The sequence below is a fragment of the Lissotriton helveticus genome, chromosome 1_1 (genome assembly GCF_964261635.1).
Source record: "Lissotriton helveticus chromosome 1_1, aLisHel1.1, whole genome shotgun sequence".
Taxonomy (NCBI): domain Eukaryota; kingdom Metazoa; phylum Chordata; class Amphibia; order Caudata; family Salamandridae; genus Lissotriton; species Lissotriton helveticus.
In genome coordinates this window covers 1,894,874,867-1,894,887,071 of record NC_136057.1, presented here as the reverse complement: position 1 = coordinate 1,894,887,071, position 12,205 = coordinate 1,894,874,867, and the positions used below count along the sequence as shown (strand labels likewise).

General features: G+C 44.7%; 1 protein-coding gene across 4 annotated transcripts in view; it reads right to left on the bottom strand.

Moving 5' to 3' along the window:
* The window catches only part of TPR (translocated promoter region, nuclear basket protein), a 728,231-nt gene that overhangs the window by 540,359 nt on the left and 175,667 nt on the right, over positions 1-12,205 (bottom strand). For all 4 annotated transcript variants that reach the window (XM_078642622.1, XM_078642637.1, XM_078642629.1 and 1 more), the window contains exon 21: positions 12,021-12,198. In XM_078642622.1, the coding sequence (XP_078498748.1) occupies positions 12,021-12,198 (178 nt within the window). The remainder of the gene's footprint in view (positions 1-12,020; positions 12,199-12,205) is intronic.

Below are 12,205 nucleotides of genomic sequence, written 5' to 3'. Positions count from 1 at the left end.
ACCCGCTCCGCCCCCTCCCCTTCCCGCCGTCTCGCATTTCCCCTGTCGCACTTCTCCTCCCCCCTCCCCTCTCTTCCCTCCGTCTTGTTTATTGTACCCGCTCCGCCCCCTCCCCTTCCCGCCGTCTCGCATTTCTCCTCCCCCCTCCCCTCTCTTCCCTCCGTCTTGTTCCTGCCTGCCCCTGTCTCTTATGTAGGGCGAGCAAGCACGACTTTCCGTAATGGGAAAACCTACACTATCTTTGGCTTCCGAAAATAAAACGGCAACCAGTGCACATCTTAAAGGATGCTCGAGCCAGCTCTGCATCCCCTTAAACATACATTAGTTGATATTTTTTGTTAAAGGAGTAGCTCCTGTTACCTCAAATATACATCATTATTGTGAATCGCCATTAACACTGCTGTGCTTATTACTCGCCCTGTGGTTTGTAAATACGTAACTTTTCTGAGAAACGGATTGGGTGAGTTGGTGCCCCTAAATAGTTGTGCCCTCGCATTTTTAAACGTCCTGCTCTGCTTGCAGTCCATTGAAAGCGTTGCATTTCAGTTCATTGTTTGGCATTAAATGGGGACCTCCAACAATCTGAAACGAGTTAACATCCGCCTATTGTGTTTCTAAGTGCTCTCAAGCTGCAAGGCCGAAACCACCGTGTGTGGGCTTCCCTGCACCAGCCACGGCCCATGCACAATAATCATTTCAAGTCCCGGACAAGTAATTGGATCTCGCCCTTCATTTAACAGCCAATCAAACTCAGTTAGCATTCTCTTTTTTCGAGAAATTAAATCTTTACTGGCCTCAGCCTCCGAGTATCAGAACTCTGCCTTTTTTGCAATATAATGTCATGGTACTTTTACTGTCTATGCCCTGTCCGACAACACAACGAGCGAGACTCACTTCATGCGAATGTCTGGCGTTATAAGATCAGAAAATGTCTTCTAGAATTAGTTATATGGCTAAAAGTGTCATTTCCTACCCAGAGTGGCCTGGCAGAGGGCATGTTCAATAGAGGGTTAGGTGAAAACCTATTCAAAGCGGGTTTCTTCAGCGAACTAGTACCGCAGAGCCAGTCAACCTCATTTTGTTTAAAGGCATATCCAGGTCCTCCAAAATTAAAAGCTAAAAAAATGGGGGCTCTTGTATTTTTATCACGACTGTAGTGCCTGGGATTATCCCCCCCCCCCCTTCCCCCCATTCTTCTACCACAATGTTTACACATTTCAAGGCTGTCTGAACACGAGCTCCCTTCCAATCTGCAAACTCCGTGCAAGTGTTTCATTTGCGGCTTTACATAACAGTTTGCACCACTGCAATTTCTGGCATTCCATGCCCCGGCGGCAAAGTGTTACAAAATAAAACTTATGTCTTCACACTAAATTACTGTCTCGGGATACGTTTTACATAACTCTATCAGCTAAGTGTGTTTTCACGGACCAGGAATGCGACCCGTGTTGACCGCGGCCTTCTGGGGTCTAAGCAGTTATTTAAATTGTTGCATTTCGGGGGGCTATGCCGTGAAAGGCGCTCCCCATTCAGCGCCCCACAATAAAACCCGCGTTAACATTCCTCGCGGGGACGCAGTGTCGCGCCTTTGAGGGGAGGGCTGCCCCCCTCATTCGGCAAAAATAAATCCATTCATTTCATCGTGTAGCCATTGAGAGGCGACACAAAACAAGCCAAGTGTGAGAAATGCTATGAGATGAAGTAAACAAAAACATTTCCATGACAAAAAGGAGTCTCTGGCCCTTAATCCACCCACCATATGCAAGCGTTTTCATCAGCATAGCGCCTGATTTGATCTCGCATGACAAGACTGCACGAATGACTGCTGACATCAAATAATTGTTTGCGGGTTTTTGTGATTGCGTGTATATTTATACATGTATACACACACACAAAATGTAAACACGTGTAAATACACATTACGTCCATAAGAATAATATATTGCCGTCACAGACATATGATATTCAATATCATATAATGTATTGGAGAACTGCATGCATGCTACTGTACCGGCATGTATGTGTGAACAAACACGTGAAAGTTCAAAGAAAAGTCTACATGCCAAGTTATGTACAATTTACAGCATTTGTATCTACTAGTGCAAAAACTGCTGGATTAAACAGTGCATTTATGTAAATAGAGCGCTGAGACATTTATGTGGAAAGGGAAGATTTGAAAGCAAACTTATAACCTGATTTAATTATGGTCCTAAAGTTTTTTTCATCCAACAAAACTCACCCTCAACACCTCACTCACACTCAACACCTCACCCTCACACAGTGCAATAGGTCTCACAGGATTTTTAGTTAAAGCTTTTACAAATGTTTATTGCTTTTTTGATTTGTAATTCTTTAGCATTGGCTACAAAAAATAAAAATGCAAAAGATTTACAACAAAAAACCCATAAACAATTCTAAATGCACTAACTCTAATGCTGCGAGACCTATTGCATTTCCAATGCTTGTTTTTACATATGTCAGTCTGGCCTCAGTGTTTAAATAGGTCAGTCAGGCCTCGTATGCACACGTCAGGACTATTTGCAGTAGCCAGTCAGGCCTCAGTGTGGACACCAGCTAGTCACAGTCAGGCCTCGGTGTTTCCACTCACAATGCCTCCGTGTTTTCCTGCTGTCAGGCCTCGGTACTTCCAGTGGCCTTCACTACCCCACAGGCTGGCAGATTAAACGCCAGTCGGCGCAGACCGGGGCTTGATCCATACAGATTAGTGCGCTTTGGGGCAGCGTTAAGGATAATCCCACTGCAGACGGCATGAAGCACATGACAATAACCTGAGCTGAAAGCTGACTCACTGAACCTCTCAGGCCGGCTTTCAAGGCCTGGGCAGGGGTGCCTGGCGGCGGAGAGGGCGCTGGGCACCGCTGCTGGGTCACACACGAATGCGACGGCGGGAGGTGCGCGTGCATGCGATGGGGCGCAGGGGTGAGGGACAGAGCGTGAGCGACAAAGCGGCAGAAGGGACACGGGGAGAGTTATGAGTGACAAAGAGTAGGGGCGAGACCGAGTGAGACAAGCGAAATGGGTTAGAGGGGTAGAGACAGAGGTGTAACAGACACGGAATGAGTAGTGAGTGAGGGAGAGTGGTTAAAGAGACAGCAGCGAGAGAGCTTAGGTTAGTGACAAAGAAAGGGAGAGAGGTGAGAAACTAGTGGCTTGAATGAGACAGTGAGAGAAGCGGGAATAGAGTCAGAGGGTTAAGACACAGAGCAGCGAGAGAGACGGATGAGGGGGTCACAGAGGTGAGGGAGCCAGGGTGATTGAGAGGGGAGACAGTTGGTGGCAAGAGACACTAGTTTAAGTGATTAAAAGTGGATAGAGGGCAAAGAGAGTGCGGATAATCTTACAAAATATCCAAGTGAGCTCAAATGTGAAATACACACTCCGTTCCCACTCAAGTCTGCAAGTGGGAGTAGGTAGTGTCGGAAGAAGTGCAGCAGGTGAGCGTGGCAAGTACATGGTTTGGAGGTTTATAAACCGCAGAAGATACAAGAAGCACGCAAGACGTCAACTCAAGACTTTGCATAAGGCACACGCAAGTTTCCGCTCTGGTCTCATTTGAAAAACGCAGGGAGTATCAAAATATTTGCTTCCTGCTCCGATTACGAGGGTCTGCTCACGTTTAATAAAGGTGGGGGTGGGTCGATCAGTTAAAGTACCAGCTGCGCAATTTATCTAAAAAAAAAAAACCTAGAGGGTGGCAGGTCATATAAGAAAGTTCATCCTGCGACAGAGGGCACCAGCTGGCATCTCTTGCAACCGGATGTTAACGATGAATTTATATAAAGGTATGTACGAAATAATGTTTACAAAACTATCACTTCGCTGGAGTTAATAATGGAAAATCTACATCCAAGGGGTGATATTTTTCAAACGATATTCTAACATACTACCCCGAGGCAGTACAATACAATGCACGCAGTGCCAAAGGATGAAACGCTCTTGTTAAGATGCAAGTGTGCAGGAAGAAAATGGCCATCAAGGAGGGTTACTTGACTTGATGGAATTCCTTCAGGCTTGATACATTCTGCACACCATACTTTTGCAGCAATCTATGTACTTGACAAATTCTACTGCAAAGCTACAGTTTCCTAACAGATTTGGCACTCAGTCTAACACCTTTGAAAAAATGAATTCATAAACTTCCCAGCAAATTTGACTAGGAAGTTTCAGTAGGCTCATTAACATAAGGATTTTATGTCATGAACAAGACCCAGATGAGCCATTTAATTGAGTAAAAGCTGCCTATGGGAGGTCCATACTCGATCCAGCAAGAAAGAAAACAAGGAGGTGGCTACAAGCAGAACTGTCAGGCTCCACCCCCGCTTTACTTTTAATGTTCTAAGTAAAGCGCGGGTGCCGCGATTATACCAAAAGTAAATACATAGATTTTTTTCCTATTTCTTTACTTTTGGTATAATCGCGGCACCCGCGTTTTACTTATAACATTAAAAGTAAAGCACGGGTGCCGCAATTATACCAAAAGTAAAGAAATAGAAAAAAAAATCTATTTCTTTACCTTTGGTATAATCGCGGTACCCGCGCTTTACTTCTAATGTTATAAGTAAAGTGTGGGCGCCGCGATTATAGCAAAAGTAAAGAAGGAAAATGCTACTTACCAGTATGCATCTGTTCTTGGCATGTAGAGCTGCAGATCACTACACTTTTGCATTAGATCGGCACCTGGTGTGGGCTCGGATGATTGGATGTTGTTGTCGTCTTGGAAGAAGTCTTTTGTAGTCACGAGATAGGTGACTCCTCCCTTGGACGATAGTGCGCGTGGGCATCGACTCCATTCTTAGATTGTTTTTCGCCATGATGGGAAATGATGGAGTTAGTAGAAGAAAAAGGATGTCCATGCGTGTGCATCTAAGTAAGATAAAACTGGAACAGATACAAGTCCCGGGGAGGCGGGAGGGCGTGTAGTGATCTGCAGCTCTACATGCCAAGAACAGATGCATACTGGTAAGTAGCATTTTCCGTTCGAGGCATATGAGCTGCAAATACTACACTTTTGCATTGATTGTACAGCAGTGTCTCCCCTAGCGGTGGTCACCTGTATCTGTTACAGTAGTTTGAAAGAGTTTTAAGGACAGCTTGGCCTACTGCAGCTTGCTGCTTGGCTTGCACATCAACACAGTAGTGTTTAGTGAAGGTGTGTGTTGTAGACCATGTTGCTGCCTTGCATATGTCTTCTAGGGGGATGTTCCCTAAGAAAGCCATAGAGGCTCCTAGCTTGCGTGTGGAATGAGCTCTAGGAGGAACTGTTAATGTACGTTTTGCTTTTTGATAGCATATTTGTATACATTTTCCAATGCACCTTGCAATTCCACCTTTAGAGATGGGGTTACCTTTATGCGGTGGAGAGAAACATACAAACAGTTGTTGTATCTTTCGAAAAGATTTAGTCCTGTCTATATAGTAGAGCAGAGCTCTTTTAACATCTAGTGTGTGAAGAGCTCTTTCTGCTACAGAGTCAGGGTTTTGGAAAAACACAGGTAGCTCTACAGATTGGTTTAAATGAAAAGGACTAATGACTTTTGGAAGGAATTTAGGATTAGTTCTTAGAACCACCTTGTTACGATGTAGTTGTAAAATGGTTATTGTATTGTGAAAGCTTGTATCTCACTTACTCTTCTAAGAGAGGTAATTGCAACAAGGAAAGCGGTTTTCCATGTGAGAAATTGCAGTTCCCATTTGTGTAACAGTTCAAAAGGGGGACCCACGAGTCTTGTAAGAACAACATTTAGGTTCCATACTGGAGAAGGTGGTAACCTGGCTGGAATGATTCTTTTTAATCCTTCCATAAATGCTTTAACAGCAGGTACTCTAAAAAGAGACCGATGTCTGTTTTGTAAAAAGGCTGCAATTGCTGCTAGGTGCAGGCGTATGATTGAATATGCCAAGTTACATGTTTGTAAATGTAAAAGGTAGCAAATGATATTTTGAATATAAGCATCCAGGGGATCAATTTGGTTATTGTTGCAATAAATAGCAAATCTCTTCCATTTAGCATCATAACAAGCTCTGGTAGTAGGTCTCCTGGCTTCTTTAATGATGTTCATACAGTCTGGTGGTAGGTTAAGATAACCAAACTCTAAGACTTCAGGAGCCAGATCGCCAGATACAGTTGATTTGGGTATGGATGTCGGATGTCTCCATGGTTCTGCGTTAGCAGGGAATGTGTTAGTTGAAATTTCTTGTGTGGAACTAGAGAGAGTTCTAACAGGGTGGTGAACCACGGTTGGCGTGCCCAAGTGGAAGCTATCAGGATTAATTTTAGGGACTGCATACTACTAATGGTATTAGTGGTAGTGGCGGAAAAGCGTACACAAATCTGCCTGACCAGTTCATCCATATTGCATTGCCCTTGGACAGTGGGTGTGGAAACCTGGCGGCGAAGGTTGGGCATTTTGCGTTTTCGTGTGTGGCGAACACATCTATGTCTGTATGACCCCACTTGTGAAAAAAATGGTTGACGAACTTGCGGATGTAGTTCCCATTCGTGAATTTGTTGTGTCTGCCGACTCAACAGATCTGCTATCTGATTGTGAACTCCTGGAAGGTGCTCTGCTAGCAGATATATATTTTGTGGAATGGCCCATCTCCAAATGCTCTATGCAAGCTTGGACAGTTGTAGAGAGTGTGTCCCCCCCCTGTTTTTGTATACAATACATAGCTGTCATGTTGTCCCTCCGGATTATTACAGCTTTGGTTTGTACTTGGAAGGTTTGAGTGCTAAGAATATTGCTAGCAGCTCTAGATGGTTGATATGGAACAATTTCTGTTGAATGTTCCATTTTCCTTGAGTTGTATGATGTAGGAGATGGCTCCCCATCCTGTGAGAGATGCGTCTGCTGTGAGCACTATTTGTGGAACAGGTTCGAGGAACGGCAGTCCTTTGGTCTAGTTTTTGGTGTTCCACCACTGCAGAGAGCGATGTGTGCGGCTGTCTACCAACACCAGGTCTGTTAGTTGCCCTTGAGCCTGGCTCCACTGTTGTGCTAGACATTCCTGTAACGGACGCATCTGCAGTCTTGCATATGGTACTATGAAGATGCAAGATGCCATCATGCCTATTAGTCTCATGAACAGTCTGGCTTGGAGAGAGTGTTTATGTTGGAAGGTTGTAACTAAGGCCTGAATGCTCTGTATCCTTGCTGGACTGGGATACGCTAGAGCTGTGGATGTGTTTATTGTAGCCCCTAGATACTGATGTGTATGAGAGGGTTGCAGGTGCGACTTGGTGTAGTTTAAGGTAAACCCTAAGTCGTGCAATGTTTGAATTGTCTGATGTGTTTGTTGAACACACTGATTGAATGACTTGGCTTTTATGAGCCAATCATCTAAATAAGGGAAGACCTGTATCTGTTGTCTCCTGAGATGTGCTGCTACTACTGCTAGGCACTTTGTAAATACTCTTGGTGCTGTTGTAACTCTGAATGGAAGGACTTTGAATTAATAATGTTGTCCTTCCAGTACAAACCTTAGATACTTCCTGTGAGCAGGCTGTATTGGAATGTGGAAGTAGGCGTCCTTTAAATCTAGTGTTGTAAGGAAATCGCCTTGTTGCAGCAGTGGAAGCACTTGTTGTAAAGTGATCATATGAAAATGATCTGATTGTATGTAATGATGGAGGGGCCTGAAGTCGAGAATTGGTCTTAGTGTCCCGTCCTTCTTGGGTATTACAAAATAAAGCGAGTAAACCCCTGTTCCTTGGTGTTGTAAAGGAACTATTTCTATTGCGTCCTTTTGAAGAAGTGACGGGACTTCTTGTTTGAGCAGAGTAAGATGTTCTGCAGACATTGGACGCTGTTTGGGTGGTATGTATGGAGGGGTTGCTGTAAGTTCGAGGCAGTAGCCATACTGGATAATTTGACTTACCCACTTGTCTGTTGTAATGGAATTCCAGACAGGTAGGAACTGTGTTAGTCTGCCCCCCACAGGAGTGGAGTGCTGTTGGAGAAGCAGAGGAAAGTCACTGTTTTGTGGTGGAAGAGGTTCGATTATTGTGGTTACCCCGACCTCTTCCTTTATTGTGGTTTCCTCTATATCCTCCTCTAAAATAACCTTTGTTAGAGGATGTTTGTGTGTTAGATTTGAAGGATGTTGTATTGTCTGCGCCAGTCTGTTTGGAGCCTCCTCTGTAGAAGGAGCGACAAAAGGAACTTCTAGCTTGTGTGGACTGTAAAGCTCCCGTAGATTTGGCAGTCTCTGTATCCTTCTTCATCTTTTCAAGTGCTGTCTACCTCTGGTCCAAACAATTGATTTTGATTAAATGGTTGATTTAAAATGGTAGTTTGCACTTCCTGTTTAAATCCTGAAATGCGTAGCCACGCATGTCTTCTAAGTATGACACTAGTGTTCACAGCTCTAGACGCAGTGTCTGCCACATCAAGTGCACTCTTGATTGAGGCATTGGAAATTAGCTTGCCTTCTTGTATAAGGTCGTTTGCCTGCGTCAGGTAGATATTCTAATAGTTTCTCAAACTGATCATAAAGAGCCCTGTCATATCTTGAAAGGAGGGCTTGTGTGTTAGCTATACACCATATGTTAGTAGCTTGTGCAGCTATTCTTTTGCCTGAGGCATCTATGACTTTAGATTCTTTGTCAGGTGGGGTGCTTCACCTGACGTTTGTGAGTTTGCCCGTTTCCTAGCATTTGATACAACTAGTGAATCTAATGGTAGTTGTCATTTAATGTAGGCTGGATCGGCAGGTGCAGGCCTATATTTTCTCTCAATTCTAGGGTTTAGGATCCTAGATCTTTAAATACCTCTGGAGCATGTTTGATGACCCCTTTAATCATAGGAAGAATTTGAACAGACCTTTGAGATTGTTCAAATGGGTCTAATAGAAAATCCTCCTCTGCCTCATCAGAGTGCATAGTGACCGCATGGTAAATGGCAGCTCTGTTCAATAGGTGCCCAAAACCAATGTTCTCTTTTAGGGGAGAAGGTTTTGATGGGTATGACTGTGGGTCAGGAATATCAGGTACATCCCTTGGGTTTGGGTACTCCCAGTCTGGATCATCTAAAGGGTATGGGAAAGGCTCATCTCGGTCCCTCCCTCTCCCTCCCTAGGCTATACTCATCATCGTTTTGAGGAGAGTGTGAAGACAGAGTAGGAGAATGTGGAGGAGAAATCTGTGGTGAAATGTTAAGAGGAACAGGGGATGAAGGAGAAGGAAGTATAGGAGAAGAAGGGTGCATAGGAGATGTGGTAGAGTCCTTCTTCTTGGCAGGTACTACAGGTGTGGGAGTTGTATCTGCCTTCCTCTTCTTGTGTGGTACAGTGGATACAGCACCTGTTTTTGGTTCAATGTAGATCTTCTTTTGCAGAGGATCTGGTTGGAAAAGTTCTTCTCCTTGTGGAACCTTTGTCGGCGCCGATTTTTTCGGTTCCGGACGTGGTTGCTGCTTGTCATTAGCCTTAGGAGGCGTTACATTGTCCTTTGGCGCAGTTTTCGCCACCAAAGGTGTTGTTTTCGGTGTTGTAGGCTGTTTCGAGGGCTTGGGCGCATGGGAATCAGGTCTTGTCGGATTCAGTACCGAAGACGATGTCTTCGGAGTGGAAGCTGGTGGAAGCTGGTCTCGTCTGCTTCGAGGCGTCGGACGCTGGCTTCGCACCTTTGTCTTTCGAAGTCAACTGTCTTGAAGCAAAGACTTTTCGGTGCCGAGGGAGCTGGTGGGATCGGCACGTGCGGCTTGCTCGGTAAAGAGCTACCGGAAGGCTTAACTACTTTCTTCAGAGCCAGGCTCAATGGCGGGGCTTTCAAAGTGGTTTTTCGGTCGCGACTGGGCCCCGGAGGCGGAGTGTTGACCTTTGCCTTCGATCTGGGTGCTATGTGTGGTGCAAGGGCAGTAGTACTCACGCGCTGACCCGATGGTATGGAGTCATCTGAGTCATCTGCCTCTGATACGATTTGGAGATCGGAATCTTCTTCGGAAACGAGTGGAACCTCCTCGTCAAAGATGTCTACCGGTTCCGGAGCTGATCTTTGCATGTCGCGTTGATTGGCCCTCCGATCCCGGATGGTTTCCTTGGATCAAAAGGACGCACAGGCTGTACAGCTGGATTCATCGTGTTCTGGCGATAAGCACAGGTTACAGACCTCGTGGTGGTCATTGCGTGGAAACTTTGCTCCACACAGGGAATTTTTTGAATGGCATCCTTTCCATGAGGAGTAGGCCTCACAGCGTGGATAGGCCCAACAGCCCGCGTCGACGACCGGAATAGAGCTGATGGCGTTGAAACGATGTTAGTCGATATCGCAGTTAGTTAAGGAAAGTTTATGATTTTTTGCGCTTCAAAGTACTTAAAAGGTAGATTTCGACGTGGAGCGGAAAAAGTTCATCCGAACCCAGTGGCGGAAAAAAACAATCTAAGGATGGAGTCGATGCCCATGAGCACTATCGTCAAGGGAGGAGTCACCTATCTCGTGACTACAAAAGGCTTCTTCCAAGACAACAACATGCAATCATCCGAGCCCAACACCAGGAGCCGATCTAATGCAAAAGTGTAGTATCTGCCGCTCATATGCCTCGAACATAGATTTTTTTTCTATTTCTTTACCTTTGGTATAATCCAGCACCCGCGCTGGATGCCGTGCTTATACCAAGTAAAGAAAAACAAGTGGCGCACGCGTCACTGGGCACGATCATAGCTCCTCCCACGGCCTATTGGTGCCTATTACGCGCTTGGTGCGCGTAATAGACACCAATAGGCCGTGGGAGGAGCTATGCACGCGCCTCTGGCACATTGCGTGCAGTCTTTTAGAATAAGACGCATGCAAGGGCCAATGGGGCAGCTGAAAAGGAAACACGCATGAGCGTGTGCGATTCCTAGGTCAGCTTGATTTCCCTGTTTTTCACGTACTAAAGGTTCGCGACCTGCGCGAGCACTGCTGCGCAGTGCAACGCAGGTCATGAGACCTAAAAAGGACTGAAGCAGAATTTTGCATTACATTGGAGTTGAAATAAGAGGTATTTAAGAAGACCAGATACAAGTTCTAGTAAAGTAAAACAAACAATGGTAATCTCTCTAGCAGTTTTAGGGTATGAGACAGGGGAAGAAGGGGTAGAATTCTTAACAAACAAATAGGAAATTACTTGGATGAGAAATGGGTTTTGACAAACTGCCAACAACAATAAAATCCATAATGTACACACTGGTATCATTGGCAGGGTGATGCCCAAAATAAGAGCACCTGTTTTGCCAATCACACTGAATAAATTCCAACTCGCTCTAACATTTTACATTTAAAGCATTCAGAGTCATCCACTTGATAATCAGCAAAAAAATGCTTGAAATTAAGCCTGCCTGGCTAAACTGCTACCTAGAGTTCGGTAGGTGCAAGAAAAATAAAATACTGAATGATCAGAAGAATGAAAGCAAAGAGGCATGGATATTAAAAAGGGTGGTGCATCACGGGGGCAAACAAATTAATGTTTCCATGGTCCACAAAATTTCAAAAATTAAGAATCCATAGTGTTTACCCCAAAACTCACACCAAGTCTTTCTCCATGGTAGAGCCTAAAAACAAAACCACATAGACACCAAGTACAAAGGAGAAAGACCTTCTTTGATTCTCACTGGAAATATTCCGGTGTGCTCCACTGTGAGCAAACCAGACACTAACAAAACAAAACAAAAATACTGATGTTGTGGGTTTTGTAGGCCACCTTCATGGAGCCATTAGACAATAGCATAAACCAACAAGGAAGAAAAAAAACATTGGACAGAACCACCAGGCTGGATATACACATCCTAACACTAAATGGAAGGCAAGCGTAGGGTGCTGATAATTGCACACTCCTTCAGGCTATTAACTCTTCAAATGGTGGGGCTATTTCTCAGATGAAAATAGAAAGAAAAAAAGTCGTCTGCCAAAACTATTGTTTGAGAAAATAAATGATCTCTGTGTAGGGATCAGATACAAAAACTAGTTAGAAGAAGAAAATACTTCTGCAAAACAAAATGAATAGCTTCAATCTCACTCAATACCTTTGCCAGGAGTTGGGGATGAAGCCTGGGAAGCCTGAGATGCAAGCTGTTCCTCCGTGTTACCCAGCTGCTGCTTCAACGTAGTTATCTCCTTCTGAGCATTCTTTAATAACTCCTTGGTGCTACGGTGAAGGTTTACTTCAGCATCATACTGCTTCCTGCTATCCAGCAGCTGAACCTGCAAG